Here is a 21,930-nt window from a genome sequence, read left to right on the forward strand (position 1 = left end):
CATGACAGGTCACCTTGGTTGGTGCAACGCATCCAGGGCATGTGAATCATACTACAGACAGCATACAGTGCTCACGCATACAGGTTTTGTCTAAATTAAAGGACATATAGCAGACCTGTTCAGACCACACCTCAGTCTTTAATGCGAGCTCATTAACAAGAGACATGATGTAAGTTAGTTTGAATTAAAGCAATAATTTTACAAAACACAGACATCAAACACTTCTTATGGCCATGTATTTTCACAATATAAAATGAAACACCTGTACAGCTGCAAGCAATATCAAGAGAGATGAGGATGACATTCCCATGGAAAATATTCTAGGTGGGGGGAAAAAAAAAGAAAATCTTATTTGCAGAGCTACATTTTCAGCTCTCTTACCTTTTTGGAGGCTGGGCTTGCAAGTTCCTGAGGAACAGTGACAGAGAGCATACAGTAACAAGCAGGTGATATTTCCAACCTGACAGGGCTCACTCTGAAAAGGCATACGCTCCGGTGAGTGCTCAATGCTCCTTCTGTTTTTCTGGGAAAAGAGGTTTCTTTCCTGATTAATACTAAGTGAAGCATTGTTACAGGACTGCTCTATTCCACTGTAATCTCCCAACGACCTGCAGGATTACGAACTAACATGAGGTAAATGGTAAACAACAACCCAATTGCTCCTGACCCACTTACATTTTCTTTGCAATCTATGGTGTGCAGCTTCCTATGTTCATCTCTCTCTATGTCTATTCTATTTAACTATTTCTGCATTGAAAGCCAAGAGTAATTCTGGCATTTTAATTTTCAATTTAGCTTCATTAAGAACTAAATCAAGTTCAGACGTAGTGCAAAATCAGCATAACCCTGTGAAATACTGTCCCCAGTTTGAATTTGGCCAACAGATGCAAACTCTGCAGATGTAAACTTCTGGTGATGATAAATAAACCCAGTAGAATTAAGTTCAAATATCAATACTAACTTGGTTTGTCTGAAACAGCATGTTATCTTTGAACTGTTTTCAAATTGTATTACTGCAGCAGTTAAAACTTGCTGTAATGTTTATATAAATATATGGGTAGGTTTTTTTGTGTTTTTTTTTTAAGTTGATCAATGGAAGATATTTCTTCAATTACTTAATTCCACAGCTACTCTTCTGTATGGCCATTTAGTCACAGGCAGAAAAGATCCCTCGTGGTCCCTTTTGTCCCCTCAAACTTCAGGCATTTATTCCTTATTTGCCTGCTCTAGTCATTGGAGAGATGGACACTTTTCAGATGGTGAAAACACCACCTGGAGCTGCCTGTCCCTTTCCCATGTCTGGCAAACCACTTAGTGCATTCATAATAAAGACACTGAAACATTTGGTCCTCCAGAAGCTTCAAATTTTAATGTACAGTTTACTTCACTCTTTAGACTTATCTGAAAATTACAGGTGAATATTCACAAGAGCAAAGTAACTTATAATGCACTACCAGTTATAAATTGCATGCTGACTCATCAGAGATGGATCATTATGTATAAACTAATTTTGTATCTGTGTTTTGAGAACTGTCAGGAGGAATTGTTCCTTATTACCCAATTTCCACACCTGGAAGTAAAAATATAGGCCAAGACAACCAAACTCTCCTATTTTTTCTTCCTATTAAAAAGCTCTGGCATTCTACAATCATTGATTCTGAAGGAAAAATTCGAACACATATCCCTATAATATTAACAAGTATTTCTATGATGCCAATTTTTATGTTACAAATGCATGGTATAACTACACAGCTTTTCCTAGCAGTGGATAAAGCTATTTTTAAATATTTAATGTATACAAGGTGGTTCAGTTTGTGTGGAAACTTCTTCCATAGCATTTTAAACATCGCATAGAACAGAGACTGTAGTAAGTGCATGATGTTCTGACACTGCATGCCAGATAATGTTGCTATTTTAGGAAGAAGTGGTTTTCACAGGGATAACTCAAAGACTGCATGATTGATTAGAAGCATCTTGAAATGTACAATTCGTTGGTCATTAGATTAGTAGTTACTTAATATTAAAAAAAAATAAATAACACAAACCAAGCAGGAACCAGACTATGATCCCCATCACTAAACCAGTTAAGTTCAGACTCCTTAAGCATATTTTTAGGCAAAAAGAAAACACTATTCAGCAATACTAAAAGCATTAGATAATTATAGTTCAATCATGGTTTAATTATCAGAAAATACATTATGTGCATATTAAGACTTCTACCTATATCAGACTAAGGGCTAAACAAGGCCTCCTTATATGCAGATGGGTTAAATTTATGGATACAAGTTTGGCTCCTTTCTCAATTGTCACAGCTATTCCCAGCTGCTTCATTTTGTGTGGTAAGATATAGTTTAGCTGAAACTGTGTAAAAATTAACGTTACTAAATAACTCCTTTAAGTGTCATTTATTTCTAAACTGTTTCAAGCAAATTAATTATTCCAGTTAACTTACACAGTAATTTCTATTGATGAAACCAGCTCAACTTCTATCTGCTTCAGCCAGATGCATGGAAAAAAATGCAAGACAAAAACCAAAGTGACCTTGCTTTTGACCACTATTTTGCTCTCTGCATTGGTCCTCTTAAGAGAAAGAGGTGTAATTCTGGTAGTGTTATACAAATCCTTCCACAAAAGCAGAAGAAAAGTAACTCTCAAACATAATTGGTTCCACTGTTTCCAGATCTGAGCGATTTGAGAGGACTGCTTAAGAGATTCTTATCACAAGTTTTGTGCAGTTACAAAGGGTAGTTATATGGTCTGTTCTAGACCTCTAATCAAAGTGCATCCAAGAAGCACTAAAGATTAGGAGTGCAAGTTTCCCTCTGCAGTCAAAAGAGAAAAGCACTTTCCCCTACTCCATTCTGTAAATAACTTAAGGCAAATCATGCCTAACCAATTTGGTGGCCTTCTATGATGGGGTTACAGCGTTGGTGGATAAGGGAAGGGCAACTGACGTCATCTACCTGGACTTGTACAAGGCATTTGACACTGTCCCGCACGACATCCTTGTCTCTAAATAGGAGAGACATGAATTCAATGGATGGACCACTCGGTGGATAAGGAATTGGCTGGATGGTCGCACTCAAAGAGTTGTGGTCAACGTCTCAATGTCCAAGTGGAGAACGGTGACGAGTGGTGTTCCTCAGGGGTCAGTACTGGGATCGGCACTGTTTAACGTCTTTGTCGGCGACATGGACAGTGGGATCGAGTGCACCCTCAGCAAGTTTGCCGACGACACCAAGCTGTGTGGTGTGGTCAACACGCTGGAGGGAAGGGATGCCATCCAGAGGGACCTGGACAGGCTGGAGAGGTGGGCCCATGCAAACCACATGAAGTTCAACAAGGCCAGGTGCAAGGTCCTGCACGTGGGTCGGTGCAATCCCAAGCACAACTACAGGCTGGGTGAGGAATGGATTGAAAGCAGCCCCGAGGAGAAGGACTTTGGGGTATTGATTGATGAGAAGCTCAACATGAGCCGGCAGTGTGCGCTTGCAGCCCAGAAAGCCAACTATGTCCTGGGCTGCATCAAAAGAGGTGTGACCAGCAGGTCAAGGGAGGTGATCCTGCCCCTCTACTCCACTCTCATGAGACCCCACCTGGTGTACTGCATACAGTTCTGGGGCCCTCAACATAAGAAGGACATGGAGCTATTGGAGCAAGTCCAGAGGAGGGCCATGAAATTGACAGGCTGAGAGAGTTGGGATTGTTCAGCCTGGAGAGGAAAAGGCTCCAGGTAGACCTAATTGCAGCCTTCCAGTACCTAAAGGGGGCCTACAGGAAAGATGGGGAGAGACTGTTTATGAGGGAGTGTAGTGACAGGACAAGGGAGAATGGGTTTAAGCTGAAGGAGGGTCGATTTAGATTAGATGTTAGAAAGAAATTCTTTACTGTGAGAGTGGTGAGGCCCTGGAACAGGTTGCCCAGAGAAGTTGTGGATGCCCCATCCCTGGAAGCGTTTAAGGCCAGGTTGGATGAGGCTTTGGGCAACGTGGTCTAGTGGAGGGTGTCCCTGTCCATGGCAGGGGGGTTGGACTAGATGATCTTTGAGGCCCCTTCTAACCCAAACCATTCTATGATTAAACCAGTTAAGGGAGGAAGAAAAAAAAAAAAAAAGAAAAAAGTGCCAAATTCACCATACCTTTCAGAGCTTCTTTCATCAGGAAAGTGAATCAAGTGAATCACTCAAAGACTGCTGCCAAATATCTAATTGACACAAAGCCCACCTTCAGTTCTTCTACTCAAGGAGGGGCATTGACTAAGAAACTCGTTAGCTAAAAAGGGAGGAAGGCAGTTCTAGGAAAAGGCTCATATCTAAAATAACAAGGACAACTATCATGTATGACTATTATACATTTTCTCAACATTTCATTAATTTCTTCCCTCACAGCAATAGATTCAGAATTACTGTATCAAGCATTTCTTTTAGGATGCTGAAGCCAAATACATCTGAACTTGGAAAGCATCAATGCAGAGTCAGTTAAGCATCTATTTCAGTGTTATAAAGGGTGGTACTTAAACTGCTGTGGATTGCCCGTGCTTCCTGAATCTCTTTGGAAAGTTTTAATCTGTTGCTGCTTTTTGCAAACAGAACATAAATGAGCATGTTTCCCGTGCATTAGCCCATGTCTCTTCCCTTCACAACACTAAATCCCTTGCCTGTCTTCAGCAATATTTAATAGTGGAGAAGAGGTCTGAAGGGTGCTGAGATGCTACAAGCTTTGTAAAACAGCCAGGAGAGAAATTATTCATGCTCAGTTTTCACAAAGCTTCAGTGTCAGCTTGACTTGATTGGATTTCAGAAAATTCATATAGGAGCTCAACTGCAAGAGGAAACAAAGTTTCATTGGTTCTTTGGTACACAAAATCACTTGTTCCCCCTTTCACATGTTTTCAAGAGCTGACAAGACACTTTTTTTTATCCCATACTTTAGCAAACTTTAAGTGTTAGAATATCAGCACTCTCCAAAACAAAGCAACAAAAATATTAATTTTAAAAAATTGTACAAAGAAACTTTCTAGAAGTCCCTGATTTAATCCCATGATGACTGCTTATTAAAAGTGATCAGTTCAGGGATGGGGTCTAAAGGTTCACATTGCTGATGACTGAATTTATATCCCAGTTATGGAGAAGATCTCAGGCTAGTTTTTCAATTCCCATGAGACACCTATGAAACCTGTGCATTATTTATGGAAATAAAAAGTTTCAGCAGTTATACAGTTAGCCTGGTGAACAAGTAAGCAATTGAACATCCTCACACTTTGAGGACAACACTCTCATACGTAGCAGAAGGAATTTTCCAACTGACTTGAACTAAGTCAAAAACTGTCTCGGGAGAAAGGCAGGTTGGGCTGCCAGTGCCTGAGCAGAAGGAACCACAAAAAATACAGCTTTGGAGAAAGAAATTAAGTAAGTGCATATGGCTAAAGTGCTAGGAGGTTCTGGTCTTAGTGATTTTGAAAACAGGAAGACAGACCATGACACCCAGACTACTCATAGTTTCAGTAGACTGAAAACAAATTCAGCTGTGCCTCAGAAAATGTAGTCAATATCAGTAAAAACCACCATTGACGACTCATGTGTGCTTCACAAAGTGTGCTAGAACACAACATAGCAATCCTGAAATTATGAAAAAAACCAAACATGTCAATGTGATAAAGTATAGATATTAATTATTGCCACATTTTTATGTTAAGCTTGTGTGTTTAGCAGTCATTTTCCTGAGTTCTCTTCTTTTAGTTTTAAGTTTTCTTTTCTTTTTAAGCTTTTATGTAATTTTTTTAAATTATTTTTGGTCTGAAAATTGCGTTATTAGAAGAACTTTTTGAAAAGTAGAAAGTACTACCAGAAAGTAGATCTAGAGCACAAGTCTTATGAGGAGTGGCTGAGGGAACTGGGGTTGTTTGGCCTGGAGAAGAGGAGGCTGAGGGGAGACCTTATTGCTCTCTACAGCTGCCTGAAAAGGAGGTTGTAGCCACGTGGGTGTCAAGTCTCTTCTCCCAAGTAACAAGCAATAGGACAAGAGGAAATGGTCTCAAGTTGTCCCAGGGGAGGTTTAGATTAGATATTAGAAAAAAATTCTTCACTGAAAGGGTTGTCAAGCACTGGACCAGGCCACCCTGGGAAGTGGTTGCATCACCACCCCTGGAGGTATTTAAAAAGATGCGTAGATATGGCACTTAGGGACATGGTTGAGTGGTGGACTTGGCAGTGCTAGGTTAATGGTTGGACTTGACAGTCTTAAAGGTATTTTCCAGCCAAAATTATTCTATGATTCTACATTTCTACAGGAACATTTTTTTCTCCAGGACATTTAAAACAATGTTTATCTGAAAAGTTTTTGGCTTGCCGACTAAGCATTAGTGTTGTGAAAGATATGCATTGCAAGTAAAGATTGAGTTCCGCTTTATAGAAAGGTTGTTTCATCATAGCGTAGGTTGTTACAAATCCTCTGTCATGTAAAATCCTTTCCATTTCTTCAAAATCTGTGATTGAGAACATTCCAAGATTAGAAAGAGAGAGATATTATGTGTTTCTAACACAGGATGAGTTTCTACGACCTAGATTATCGAGTTCTGTGCTTTGTTCCTGCAGGTTTGTCACCAGTATAGTTTAAGCTGAGTTTAACATTTTCTGCTAGCCCAGTCTTGGGAGGATATCTTTTTGTGAGAGTAGTTTTGGAAATACAGGGTAAGGAAGGAAACATACTTCTCATGTACAATAAGTCATTCACATATAGTAACTATCCTACAGAAAGAATTAAGGGTGTGGAATATATCCCTTTCATGGCAAGAATTGGATAGAGTGCAAGGGCGGCTTTTGGTTGTGAAAGTGTCATAACTGTTACTGTGGTAGTAGTATACACTTGTGGAAATAAATACATCCCTCATTCCTCTAACTCCTCTATTTCTCTTCTATTACAATTATCAAGTCCTTTATCACTACACTTGAGCAACTGAACTATTTAGACGCTACTAGAGATCCTGAAACTATTTTGATCATCATGATGTTTCTTGTGCAACAAAATACAAAAGGCTTCTGAAAATTACTTTTTAAGCTTAACACCATATAAAATTGCAGAATTGATCCGAAATATCAGATAATTAAAAACTGAAGATAAATGTTTTTGTTCAGAACCACAGAAGGGTTTTTTTGTTTTGTTTTTCATAACAATGCCATATGCTTGATTATAAGTACAACTACAAATTCATTCAGGAAGCATTGGGAATTTAAGAACAATAACAAACATATCCCTCAGTGTGGAATAGCAGTACTGGCAGAAAGAAATAGAATTTCTATGGATACAATTTGTTTTATTTCTGTGTATTATTTTACTTTCTTGATAACACAGAAAACATCTCTTGGCTCTTGCCTCATAATCCCAGCACACAGACCCGAATATCGCCCAGCGCAGTACTTCGGACCCTTTCCTGTCAGATGCCCACATTGTACACGTAGCTGCCAGCCCTTATATTTGATCTGCTAATCATGTACTAATCTGGCACACAGCTTCCTGGAACAGGAGAAGCTTTGGTGCTTCCCTGCAGCAGAACAATGTGCCGTGGAGTCGCACCAAGTCTGCCTGGAGAGCATTTCCCACTTTGCATCCTCAGCCCAAGAGATATTCCACGTCATGTGGCCCAAGATGTCATTGTCTTATGTACCGAAGATGATACTGATGAGGTCTGTCAAACAGCAAAAATTCTTTCTTTTTTTTTTCGCAGCCAAGCTATCAGAGCGCTCGCTGCAGGGTTTTACTGCCACAAACTTTGCTTGCCAAACCAGAAAACCTATCAGGAAGCACCTGCTTTCAAGAGCAAAGTATTCAATTATTATATTTAGTTTATTGTGCCATTCACAAACTCTCCCTGGAAGCCATGAATTAACCATGATAAATGAACACCAAATCATTTAAGTTCTATGCAAACTGCTACAATAGTCTGAGCATTAAAACAGATGAAATAAAATCATTGTGCTCTGTACAGCAATATGTTAAAGTTTAATAGCTAGAAAACCAGCAACTATCAAACTAAGAAACACCATTACAAAGATTCTCTCTCATTAATTTCACTTCAGAAAAGTATTTTCATTAAAATAATTACTATGCACATTTTAATTAAACAAGAGCAATCAATTGTATGTACTTCTGAGCATGAAAACAGTTAGGAGACAATACTTTCCTGCTATAAATATAAAAACCCTGTTTCTCTCCATTCTCACTCATCTTGAAGTCATCCCAACACAGAACAGGACATTTAAAGGTGGCAGAAAATGCCTCATAGTCCTTAATTGTACCCCTGGAAGTTGGTTGGTTGGGGTTTTTTTTGTTGTTTTTTTCTTTTTTTTTTTTTTTTTCCAGTGACAGTTCATATAAAATGATGTTATCAACCACATCAGGCTGGGGAAAAAAACCTACTGTAATTCCTCCAATTAATTCTAACCTCTTAGCTTTACTTGTAATTATTTCACTCATCTCACAAAACTCAGCTTATTAAGATCTATCCATCACAGTGCGGGTCATACAGTATTTCTGCTGTTGGGCTTTCTGGCCTTTTTCTTCCTTTCAGTGGGAAGACCCTGCCTACAAAGAATTCATAAAAGGGAGATGTGTCTTAAAAAGCAGAATAAGGGTAAAAGGTGAGTAAATGAATATAGTTCCAGATTATTTATTTATTTAGGTGGCTAATAATTCACTGAACTTTGTCTCCTGCTTTCCTGGAAGATACATTCCTTGTACTATTCACTTGTGAGACTGTCAGTTGGACAATTTACCTGTACTTTGCATCTTACTTAATGATGCCTATAGTTTTTCCCCCCTCTGGTTGCTGTGTGAGTTGGAAGAAATATTTTCCTTGTCTCATCATTTCTGTGAGTGATCATATCTATTTATATAAAGTTCTTACTTCGGTAATTTGTTATGTTTCAGGTGAGATTGATACCACATCAGGTTATGATTATTTATGTTTAAAAAACAAACCCACAAATAAGACAGCAGAAATTAGTAATGGTAAAATTATTCTCCACAAAAGACACAAACAGAAGTCCTGCAGCTGCCCTGACAGTTCAGGCAATCATTCCCAGAAGACTCTCTTCAGCAGAAAGATGAATACATGAGCTATTTCTCTGAAATGAGACACACTTTCTTCTGTAATTAAAGCAGGTTATCACCTGCATATATGTTTCTGTATTTATAAATATACCTGAAACACAGAGTTTAAAGGTCTAGATAGATAATTGCTTTTCTGAAGGTACCGTTGGAGTCAAAAGGAAGCTCATCTCTAATTAATATTTATTTGGCTTAGTTGACACAAAAGCAGGGGAAAAAAGCAATTCAGATACCTCCAGCTGAAGGCAGACAACAACGTCTCTGTCCGTTTCTCCAAGAGTTACTGCTTCCACTATCTGCTTCGGTTATTAGCAAGTTTCAATTGGAACCAAAACCCCTAGTCCCCATCTGGATCCTGCTCACAGCATATGAAAACAGCTCAACACCTGCTTGTTTTATTTGTATAAGAATTATGACTAATGAGTTTAAATGTCTGCAGTAATTTCCACCTGTCCATCTTGACTCTTGCCGATCGCTGCCTCTGCTGCAGGGATCAATCAGCTGCTCGGGGAAGCAGCACTGAAGTGCTGTAATTCACAGCCCCACGCGTGGAGTTAAGCTGGGACTGTTCACTACCAGGACGCAATCTGGAGCTGCTCAGCAGCTGTTTTGGTCAGATCCGATCCACTCTGAGAGTAGGAGTGGGAACTTCTTGGAGAGGGGCAGGACAGACGGCAAACATGAGAACCACAGCAGACTTTCAGGCATACTATATGCAAGTTTATGAAGAAGTAAAATTATGTGCTCTCCAATCATCCGCACAAAAACTCTCTAAAATCAGTTAAAAGAAAACAAACAAAATTTGGTTCTTCATTCCGTTCATAAAAGTAGTCATTTATAAAGGCAGTCCTTTATAGCAACAAAAAAAAAATTAATAAAACCAAACCCAACAAAAACCCAAAAAAGTTGCCATAGTCAATTCTTACTGTGCTTTTTCATCAGATCAGCTACCTAGCTTACTTTTAGTTGCTTCCTTCCTCCGTACCAATCAGCTAGAAGTTACAATATGATGAAATGAAGACTAATTCCTTAGATTTCGTTGTTAAACATTCACCAAGAAGATAATGAAGACATGTTGGCCTATGACACCCAAGACTGTCAGATGGCTTTCCACCAAGCACCAGATAGGACCACAGGTAATTTGTTTTCTGAGAAGAGAGAAGATCGTGTTTTTAATCCTCTTGTGCCTATACTCATTCACGTTAACATTTCCTTGGTCATATTCTGCACCAAAGTGAAGCTTCCCACAGCGCTACTGCCATTTAGTTCATTCCAAAGCACTACCTGCTGCTCGCTCAGCAATCTATCAGTCAATCACTGCTTCTTTGCAGCTGCTCCCTCCTTGTCTCTTTCTTTGCTAAAGATGACTTGTACACTTTACCACTGTCCTCATTTCAGGACCACATAAGACTACCCCTTCCCTCTGAAAATCATTTACCACTCCAGTTCATACTGTAAATAACAACTTCCAAAAAAAAAATCAATTTTTTAAGGTCACTTAAAAATCTTCAGAAAAAATAGATTATAATAAATCTTAAAGGAGAGTAGCCTGCTTTTTCAAAATTCACACGTCACTTATGGCTACTGGCTGCAGATACAAAAATGAGTTAACAAATAATTACTGTAATTGCTAATGAATTTGAAGACAAAAATCACCAATTCAAAGAGGGAAAAAATGACAAGCTCTTATAGGCATGTCAAAGCTATTGGAAATTTTTGGGTGCAAACCTGCACTCTACCAGAAGAAAATCTGAAAGTAGTCTTTAACCAGCACACCTGTAAGTGTGGAAAGGATGAATCCTCCATCTTTTGTCTCATACTGCACTGCAGTGACTTAACATAACTGATGCGAGGTCGCCAAGCCTACCACCCTTTTCCTCAGAGCGGGACTCAGTGTAGTACACCTAGTTCCAGGCAGTAATTTGTTGGTAACAGATGCATGGAGCACGTTGTACTCTATCCACTCTCAGATGCATACTCTGCAAGGCAGTATCAGCAGAGCAACTCTCCTGATGAATTCTAAATATGTCAAGTGAGTGTACTTTAAAAAAAGGTAAATATTTCTGTAAAAATATAAAAAAAAGATAATACAGAGATTCAGGATGTCTAACGCATTCTGCTTTCTATTTCCAATGCAGAAGCAACTCTTGAACACAACTAAGTAGTAACTTGGCCGTATTGTATTATAGCACAGCTCTGCTTCAAACAGGGCCATTAAAGCCACAATATATTTTAAAAATCATAAACACTAATTTACACCTAGACTTTGAATAGCCCCCAAAATAGAGTGCCTAACTGCACTATTCTCTCACCTTTTTCCTTCCATGCTGCCCAATCACTACATCACTGAAACGATCATGACCTATAGCTATATATATTCCTCCAAAAAATCAGTGATCCTGTTAACTTTCCTTATTCTTGTCAGATGTGTAGCTCAACCTCTTCCATTAATATTTATAAATTATACTTTTCTACATTGAAATTTTAATTATTGAAATGCCTAACATATGGCTCTATAATTGCAGGTTTCACAAGGTGCGTGCTTCTTCCCACTGCTCTTGAATTGGAAAAGTCCAAACTCCTAGCCTTAAGATCTTTCAACTCAATAAAGAAACAATTCAATTTAGTAAATGCAATGACTGTCATATAATCTCACAAACTTAATCTATATATTCAAGAGAAAGACATAGATTAAAATATTGTGTATTTTCATCTGGATCATTAAAAAAAAAATCAGCTTATTGCTGATATACTGTGATTATTACTGATTTATTAAAGGTCTTTTACCCACCAAAGAAGGTGTTTGATCTTCCACAAAGAAGTTTGTTTTTCCTACAAAAATATTTTCCTCTCAAACAATATAATATTCCCATTATGTTTCTTATCATTAATTCCAAAATGTGCAAAAAGGCACAATTTGTGCAAAAACATGCTCTTCTCATCACAGGAGATATCTGACATTTAGAAGAAAAAAAAAATCAAGCTATTTGTCTTAGGACAATTTTGTCATTGTACAAATCAAATCAATGACAAAGTGACCAGCTTAGAGTTCTCTTTCATACATTTGGAATAAGATGTCTGGTCACGTATCATAACAAGCTGTTGAGGGAGATAGAAGGAAAAAAGAAAAGGGCACCAAAAAAAGCTGTAGTAATGAGCTTCAGGTTCATCCTGTCCAGATCAATCTTTCTGTATTTCTATAGGTTCAAACTGAAGGAAAAGCAAAATAACCTTGGCAACTTTTGACCCTTAAAAGTCCTAAGAGCTGGAACATGGACTCCTAGAGGTCATAAGAGCTAGAGAAAAAGTGAATTCAGTGCTGGCACAATGGAAGCTGTTTTCTCTTCAAAAGGGAACAAATTACAGCTTTGTATAATAGCACCTCAAAACTGCCTACTTCCTCCTAAAAGTTATACATCTAAATACTGACATTTCATTCCTTTAATGTAAACAAGATCTTTTGCATTGTTTTTTCTTTATGGTAAAGTTAAAAGAGTAATAATAATAGTCTTTTATTAAAGAAGATTCATGTTAGATTGTGTCACAGTTGTTTTTCTTCCATTTCTTCTTTTGACACAATAAAGATCTAACCCAGACTAAACGCATGGATGTGTTTACATTTTTATTACTGACCTAATAAAAAAAAAAAGATAGAGAAATCATTTTGTGACAACAAATTTTTGTCTTCCCCCCCCCCCATTTGTTGGATCTATGAATAATTTTCTCCGTTAAACCTTGTGTTCACTTCTTTTAATTATTTGTCAAATAAGGAGATAATTTCCTGATATTTCATGATTTGTTCTTAAGACTATGTAAAATTCGTATTTCCTGAAACAGACATAAGTTTTTGCATTTCTATATTGTACCTGTTACTAAGGAAAAGTTTTCGTACTTAGTACATGAATACTTTTTTTTTTTTTTTTTAATACCTTTACTAGAAAATAGGAAAAGCTAAGGCACTATTTGGAGAGGTCATTTAAGATCTTGGACCAGACTCCTCATTCATTTACCTAAATAAGATACTGATATAATTTCAATGAGCTCAGCAGGATACATCAACAGTCACTCTAAAAAAAGATACAGGTCTTAGTTGCAAAACTATTAAAAGCTATCGCATGGATTTGCAAAATTCTGTAACACCATGGTAAAAGTAGTACCTGAACACTTCTTACTGAAGCAAAAAAATTTATTATAATAGCAATACCTTTCATATTTTCTTCACTGAAATTGGAGTTAGGCCAAAAAATTTTAAAATTGGGCTTTATTTTCTTTCATTTTGACAAAAAAAAAAAAAAAAAATCACTTTGCATGTTACCAGTTCACCATTAAAAAATTTTGGGAATGTTTTGGAAGTCTTTTAGGACAGTTCCTTTGGCTATCCTTATTACTGCTTATTGGCTTTCTTCTTTGCACAAAATAAGCTTGTTCCTATCAGAGTTCACTGATCTTCATAAAGAAGCAGTGCTGCTTTAAGGATAAAATACAGCAGAATTCTGAATGCTTTTTATATAATCTGATGAAAAACATTAATGGAACATAATTAAATTGGCCATGAACTCTCAAAAATATTTTCTGCTGAAAAGTGTCTCGAAGACCCAGGGACGACTGACCCAACCTAGGTTTCTCTCAGGGGATCAGAAAACTCTAGACCTAGTCTTAAACAGCCACTGAAAATAGAATAGATGACTCATGAGGAGGGAAAACAAATCCAAACTAACAAAATCCCAACAACAAACAAGCCACCCTTCCTTGAAAAGGGGCAAATCATTGCCACTTCATAAGATAGTGGACTGCATTTTCTTTAAACAAGTCCTACATCTAAGATCAACAGGAAGAAGTGTTTCTCCATAACACAATTGTCTTCAGCTGTCCTTGAAATGATTGACAGCCCAGCATTAAGCTTTAGGGATGCTCAGAAGATATGTAATGTCAAGTTCGATGTTAAATATGCTAGTATTTTAAGAACAACACCTGTTCCAAAAGCTTTGACTACTATTATCAGTCCCGGAAAACAGAAGGAGACAGAAGCACTTGGCAAGAAAAACTCCAAAAGATGACTTTTCTTACTGTTGAAGTCCCTCTCCTATCTGCAGTTTTTCTCTTTCATATTTATTTGGGTTTAGATTGAGTGGACAGGAAACAACATTACTTTGGGAGCAGGTTGTTCCTTAACTGCTCTTTCCTTATAGTCACTTCAAGGCAAGGCAAGGCAAGGTAGCTTGCGAACACGCAGAACTACTGCAACAATTGCCTGTGTTCACCTTTTCCAGGCTACAGCTGATGTAATACGTGCAACTTCGCCTTCAAAAATACATTACATCAGAACAGTACTAAGAGCAGTTAATGCTCTGTGAACTCATAGGTTTCCTGATTTATTGTAATCTATTCATGCATATGTATTTGCTTACACTTCTACATGTGCTTGAGGCAGTGTTTTTATCATTCTGTTGCTCTGAACGATACTCTGAGCACATTTTCTTTGCATCCAAAAAAAAAAAAAGACTGGGAATGTGTATAAAATTGCTACCTGCATAAACAAAATAAAATAGGATAAAATAGAAGTTGAATGTAAAAATGCAATGATAACAATAAGATAAATCTATTTTCAGACCAAAACTATTTACTCACTGAAATTTTATCAGAGAAGAAAATAGTATCATACATCTGGAGAAGAAAAAGAGAGTAGATTTACAGAACATCTCTAGTGGGAATCCTGATAATCATCGAAGATTTAGAAACCCTCTGAAGAGTTTCTTCTGTAATCCATTGACAAAGTATACATTCATTCAAATATATGTCACTTCAAATATACAGATTGGTTTTGATCACTGCATTATCAGGTTTCTTAAGCCCACATATAAAAGCCTACCTAGAAACAATAGCGAGCATAATATTCTTGTAGTATTCAGAAAAAGAAAAAAGTTGCCTTATTTAAGGTAACTTTTCCACTCTTAAATTTCAAATGCTTATCTTAAATTCAAATACAGAGTTTACTTCTGAAATAAAGTTAGACTAGTAGCCCACACTGTTATGAGCGTTAACCTGGAACCTTCAGATTTAAAAGTGGTGTGCTTAACGAGTTACATTGCCTTCTGAATGGATGTACTGCAGTATCGTGATTCTAACTTCTTTCTGTCTAGCAAAAACCACGAGAACACCACCTGACAATTCAAATACATCAGTATTTTCTCTAGAAATAATATGCTCTCTGAATAAAACATACAGTAATAATGAATTGTCATGATTTTAAAGACTAATCCAGTGACTGGTTATTAAAAATGATACCTGTACGCTTTTTTTTTTCCTTGAACCTGATCGCTAGGACCAGAACACAAGAATTAGTTAAGAAAGGTGATCTTAAGATGCCTCTGAACCCCTCCAGTTCTGTGTCTTTCAGGTCCAACTTCAGCTCAAGGTAGAATCAGAAGTTGCTATAGCTGCTGAAGCAAAGATCATCCAAATAAACCAACCTTAAATTATGAGATTCTACATCCCCAACACTTGTGCAAAGAGAAGAGGAAAAGATTTTTCAAGTAGCTGCTTAATCTAGCTGCTTGGTTATTTCCAGGAAAGAGCAACAACACAGAGTCCAGCATCTGACTCCTGGTTTATATTCAAAATCATATTTGCCTTTTTTAGCAACAGAACTACAGCAAGCTGCAACACAGGCCGCGTCTTACGGAGACAAGTACAGAAAGGAAAACATTTGCTTTTTTTGTGCTCTGAGCTGAGAGCAAGCAAGAGTTTTTCTGGTGTTGACAGTATACTTTTGCAGCGACAAATACATGATTCATTCAAAACAACACATTATTTACTTATCCAAGGATATAAGCAAAGGGGCAAAATGAGTCTGTATAACAGAAGACCAACTATGTATGTATCTTTTGAAATTTCCCTCTGGCTGACTAACTTGGTCTCTAGCAGAACGAGCTAGCCCACCTTCATTGCACCTCCCCTCCTTCAGAGGCCACCAACTTTTCCGCTGTCACTGCCTGGAAGCCTCTTTGACATTGATCGGTGCTTATCATAGTTTGAGTCTTTCACCCTTCTTTGGTCACAGGCTTTTGTCTTTGGGAGGTGAATCGTTCTGATCCTGGAGTCTGATCAATAAATACTGCCCTCCCCCTGGGAAGCTCAGCCATTGCTTCCCTACACCTGACACTGTTGCAATTCCATGAGCCCGTTTCAGGGAGAAAAGCTAAGTAGCATCAGTAGCCAAGAAGCACTTTGCTGCCTTTGACGTTCTTGTGATAACCATGTTATGATTAAGCAGCACATTGACTAGTCTAGAGAGGATAGGATTCAGTCTGAATGAGACACAGAATTTGACGACAGAGTTGCAGAAAGTGTTAGCATGTTGGCCCAACCTGGCAGACTTCACAAGTTTGTTTATGAACATGAAAAGCAAATGATGGGGGTGGCCGGGGCGGGGGTGGGTGGGTGCGGGCGAAGCTGGGGAGGAACGCAAGCTACCTGCGCCTGCACTCTGGGAAGATCGCTGTATACAAAGGCTTTCAGTTCTGTACCAACTGCTAATTCTTCAGAAGAGACAACCCAGTTCTACCCACGATGCCAGTGGAAGCACACTGACACCAAATTTGATATGCTTGAATCTATGCATTCTCATCTGATACCCCTGAGGGGTGATCAAAAGGTAACTAAAGCAACTGGAAAACTGAATCCATGTGATTGGTAAGGATCAAAAAAAAGTTATGAAGATTGCTGCTTAGGTACAAAGCTCTGTTTGTTAATACTTGAGCATGATTTTAATCAGAAAACAAATCTGAATGTAGAAGTTGCTCTGCAAATATGAAATTATCAAATTACCACCATTGACAGTGAGCAAGAAGGAATTAACTCAGCTTGATCTTCAGATTAGACTGATCATGCAAGATTGTTAACAAGGCTGTGGAAGTACACACTTAATTTGGAAACTGATCATATTTGATAGACATGAGAGATAATTATAGAACTTCAGCTGTCATTTTATAGTATAACCATGCACAGAATTGTCATACTTTTTAAAATACAAATTAATGAGGCCATTTGCTGAATCTCTTTTAGCTTTGCTCTCTGAGAAAGTATCACAAATTTGCAGAAATAACCACCGCTGGTGTGGATTTATCTATTTGAATAACTAACTAGTACAATACAGAATAGGTATTTTTATATGTATATGTAAGAACGCAATAGAACATAATTTTCTACCATGCAACCATTTCAGAATGCTTCTCATAATCTAAATAGGAATGAGAAGCAAAAAAGTACAAATTTTTCATTAAAAAACTTGAAGTAACTAACTTCAGACATTTAGTTTCATAATACTTGGGGGCATTAATTATGGATTTAATTTGAAATATTTTCACATTTGAAAATAATTTTATCTTGAAAAATCAGGAAAAAACCCACAAACAACACAAACCCCCAAACAACAATCTATTAATTTGAAAGTGTGTGTATTTGTTTTCTGATTGAGCAATAACCACATAAACACATTGCTAACAAAGTGGGCAAAAAGTGTTTGGATGATCTGGTGCTCCGTTATTGGGGGGCGGGGAAGCCCTTTGAGAAAGCATTGGCTTAAACCACGATGTCAGGAACACAAAAGACAGTTCAGAGTTATAAGAAGGTGAAGGTATATTAGCACACAGGTAGCTCCAAGAGCTCTGTCACGGAAATCCAGATATGCAATACAGGTAATAGGAACTTTGTAGAAGGACATCTCTTGGATCTGGTGCACAGCTAAGAGTCACCCCAACATTAATCTAGTTCTCTTTGTTTAGCATATATACACTGGTTTGATATGTAAAGAATACATATGTGTAACATACATATAACAACACAGGATATCTACTGTGAGAACTATGAGCAGCTGAAGTATCTGTCAAGCAGTTATCTGTGCTTTTTTGAGACATGCAATTTTCTCATAATGTGATTTATAATTGCTAATTAGACAAACCATTGCAATAGTAAAATTAAGACTTATGTGAATGAATTTTTGAAGAGTTCTGTGCAAAGCAAAACATATTTTCTAATATTATCTGGAATCCTTTCTTGCACTGCTGCCCAGAATTAGAATTATCCCTCTTCTGGATTAAAGATGCATTGGTGGATTAGTCTATCACTGATGACAACATAATATATCCTTCCCAGAGGCTTAAAATGAAAGGAGGTCTGTTAACTACAGACTATGTTAAAACAACAACCAAAAAAACCCCTTTGACACAAAACCGTATTTTGACATTTAAATGTCATCATGTATGAGGTCAAATTAGTTTACGAAACACAGTGTCAGGCTCAGTACCATGTATCGATTCTGTTCCTTTCACAGGCTGTATCACCTATAAAACTAGTAAAACACAGGAATGATTCTTGCAAGAATTAGCAGTCAGTGTTACTTCTAGCTTTAGCCACCTGAGCAGCCTCAGTTAATACCACCTGGACAAATTAAATGAAGATAAAATTTGCTTTAATGTTTCTACTTGATTCTCAGATATGTAGGCACACTTTGCAAAATTGCATTTCTTTATTTGAAAACAAAAAATCAGTTCATCAATATCTTTATATTTAAATCTAGCATTTGTAAAGGAAAAAATATGTTTTATCAAAGCCACAAAGGAGATGAGCTATTTCTGAAGATTTTAAATTAAGCTATGATGTGGATGGGTGTATATATAACTTTGTTTCAGAAAAGCATTAAGTTGATTCATCATTTTACTTTAACACTCTAGAAGAGATGTCATATTATTCTATAAATTAAGAGACATGCTACCAGTGTTCCATAGAATAGTACCATCCTCCAAAAGTTCTGCTAGCTTTCGTTAGATGTAAGACTACGTAGTTCATTAAAAAGGCTTTGCTTGTGAACTTCTGGGAATATTTCACATGCTGATAATCGTACAATGATGACTTCTGGATTAGACCTATTTAATGTCTTAGCCAAATTCTGCAGTGCTACCTAAAAAAGAAAAATTTCACTTCTTGTGACAAAATGTGATGTGCTGTATTTTCTTGAGGTACTTAAATACCTAATCACAGTCTTTTTAAATTACATCCCAGGGAAAAGTAGATGAGTTGTTAGCATTAGAGATTTCAAAAGTAAGCCAATTGAGTCTGTTTCTTCTTGTTTAGGAAAAGATTGGCCCAATTTACTTCATGAAGGTTAGTAGAATTATTGTTTTTAAAAAGTAGCTACGTTTGGCCATAGAATTCAGCTAAGCAATAAACTTTCTACCACATTTGTCTGTTGGTGTCATTGAGAACACCAGGATTAGACATTTTTCTGGTGTTTATTTAATAAGAGACCTGCATGTCATCACTAATGTTGCTTGTTAAATTGGAGCTTTGAAGAACAATGTAGCATCCATGAAATGCTTGTGTGTACAGCTCGCAGCCTGTGTGCTCCATCCTTTGAAAGGAAACCATTGTAAAGGGGGAGGGTCCTGAGCACAAAGCAGGGAAGAACTGCTTTTCTGGCAGATAACAGTATCAGCAGCAAAACTCCTCTGCATGCTTCAATATGCAGTAAATAATACCCATAAGTTTTATAGAAATAAAAGGGTGGAGGATGGGGGGAAAGGACGTTGGGTTCTGTAGCCGAAGGAATTTAAAGGTACATCTAAGTATTCTTAAGAGGGATTGCTTTATAATGAAGTATCAATTACATATAGCCCTGAATCATAATTAGCTACATATCCTTAGACCAGCAGAGGAGTTATAATGCAGTTCTGTGTTTCTCTGCAGTTGATTTCAGTGACTATATAATTTTCTTGACATTTTACAACTTTTCAATACAGTAATCACAGTTCAGTTGTCTTAATCACACACTAACTGAACCATTGAGAAAATGCCAATAGATACATAACCTAGAAGATATCAAACCCATGGGATTACAACGTTTTCAGCCAAGAAACAGCTGACAGAACAAACTCAAATTTGAGTTGCTTTCTCCACTTTGGATGTGTGGATTTTTTTTTTTAATTTTTTTTTTTAAAAGGGAATTAAAGGGAAGGGAGTTCATATTTTAGCTCAAATCTGCTCTCTCCTCCCTCCTTTTATTTTTCTTAATAAGAGTGAGCCCCATTATAAAAGAAACAAAACTCAGGATACGGACAACCCCTAACCCACAGCCGTAGGGGACCAAGCCAGCCGCGCACGTTAAGGCAGCGCTTTGCCAGGGGAGCTGCCGAGCGCGGCCGAGGCGGGAGGAGCCGTGGGCGGCGGGGAGCCCCGCACCGCCCCGCCGGGACCCGCCTGGGGCCGGGCCCCGTCCATGGTGCTGCAGCCGGACGCCGCCGCCAGCGCCGCGCCGCCGCTGAAGGGCCCTTCCTTCCTCCCTCCGCTAACAGCCTGCAACAGCTGCTGCCACTGCTGAGCCCGATTTACAGGAATTCGGCTTTTAGGGAGATTTAATAGCGGGGCTGGGGGGTAATAAAAAAAAATATATATAAATATATATATATAATCCTCAAGCCTCCTTCCAAAGCCCTGGCCAGGCTCTGAACCCTGCGCCTTCCCCTCAGAGTCTCTCGGCTGCTAGGGGCGCGGAGCAGGAGGGGAAGCCCCAGCCCTGTGCACAACTTTCCTGCAGAGATCCTGGCTCCAGGGGCAGCCCGGCTCGCCCTGCTCCCGGCACTCCCAGAGACCCCGCGCAGGCGGTCGGGAGGAGAAGGGACCCAGCACCCTCCTCATCTGCAAAGCTGTGGAGAAGCCAGGCAGGAGAGCGGGAGAGGCTGGTAGCTCCCTCACATCCCCGTCCTCATTGCCAGCTTCTGGTACCAAGGAAACCCCCGGAGGGCGGAGGGGAGGGAAGAGGAGTCTCTCATCGTATGCACAGTGCACCCCGTACATCCCCTTCTTTGGGCGCCCGGAGCCGACGCCCGCTGCCCCAGCCCGGACTCACGTGTGCCGTCAAACCGGGTGGCGATGGTGTCGAGGAAGGTGTTTTGGGGTGCCAGTAATCCCTTCATAACCGGCATTTTTCCAGCGCTGTGCGAGGTTCCCCATCAAAGTTTGCCTACGAGGGTGGTTCGAGAAGAAAGTGAAGAGGGCGCCCGGGGGAAGGGAGGGAGGAGGCGGAGGGAGGGAAGGATAGGGAGGAGGAGGAGGAGGAGGATGGGGATGCCGCCGCGCCGCCTCCGGCGCCGGGAGCCCCCCGCTCGTCAGCCCCGGCACCGCAGAGCTCCCACCCTCGCCGCCGGCTGCCGGGTGGGGCGGCCGCGGAGCGCCGCGCACAGGTGCGGAGCCGCCGCCCAGAGGTGCGGAGCGCCCGCGCCCCCCGCAAAGGAAAGGGAGAGGGGGACGCCGGCAGATAGCGGCCGTGAGGGCGGCCGGGCTGCGGAGAGGGGAAAGAGCAACCTTTATCTACCTGCGGCTGCAGCGGGGCGGGAGCAGACCGGGAACCAGCGGCCGCCCGGGGGCTGCCGGGCCCTCCTCCGCCCCCGTCCCGGCCTGACCCCTCCAGCTCTCGTCTCGGGCACATAAGTTTCTGAGGCTGGAAGCATAAGCGCTCATATGAGCCCTGTTCTATGAGTAACAGTATTGCAGGGTAAAGCTTGGGATCTCACCTTACTGAAAGGAGAAACACTATTGACACGTATTACAAGTGCCCCTTGTAGGCGTTCATTGGAGAGCAATACCAGAAATGGAGAATGCTCCATCAGGTGTGTGCCCTGATGTGTTATTTGCATGTTGAGGCTATTTTATTTAAGGGATGGGCATTTTCAAGTCCATTCTGAATATTTCCTAGACAACTTTTTAGGAATTTCTCCCTGAAAAGTTCCTGGAAAAAATAAGTTATTTTCTTTTGCCAACCAAAGAGAATCAA

General features: G+C 39.3%; 1 protein-coding gene across 1 annotated transcript in view; it reads right to left on the reverse strand.

Moving 5' to 3' along the window:
* The window catches only part of KCNH8 (potassium voltage-gated channel subfamily H member 8), a 197,443-nt gene extending 176,361 nt beyond the window's left edge, over positions 1–21,082 (reverse strand). Inside the window, exon 1 of the mRNA XM_075747138.1 lies at positions 21,007–21,082. Within this exon, the coding sequence (XP_075603253.1) occupies positions 21,007–21,082 (76 nt within the window). The remainder of the gene's footprint in view (positions 1–21,006) is intronic.
* Between the last annotated feature and the right edge of the window lie 848 nt (positions 21,083–21,930).

This window comes from Balearica regulorum, chromosome 2 (genome assembly GCF_011004875.1).
Source record: "Balearica regulorum gibbericeps isolate bBalReg1 chromosome 2, bBalReg1.pri, whole genome shotgun sequence".
NCBI lineage: Eukaryota > Metazoa > Chordata > Aves > Gruiformes > Gruidae > Balearica > Balearica regulorum.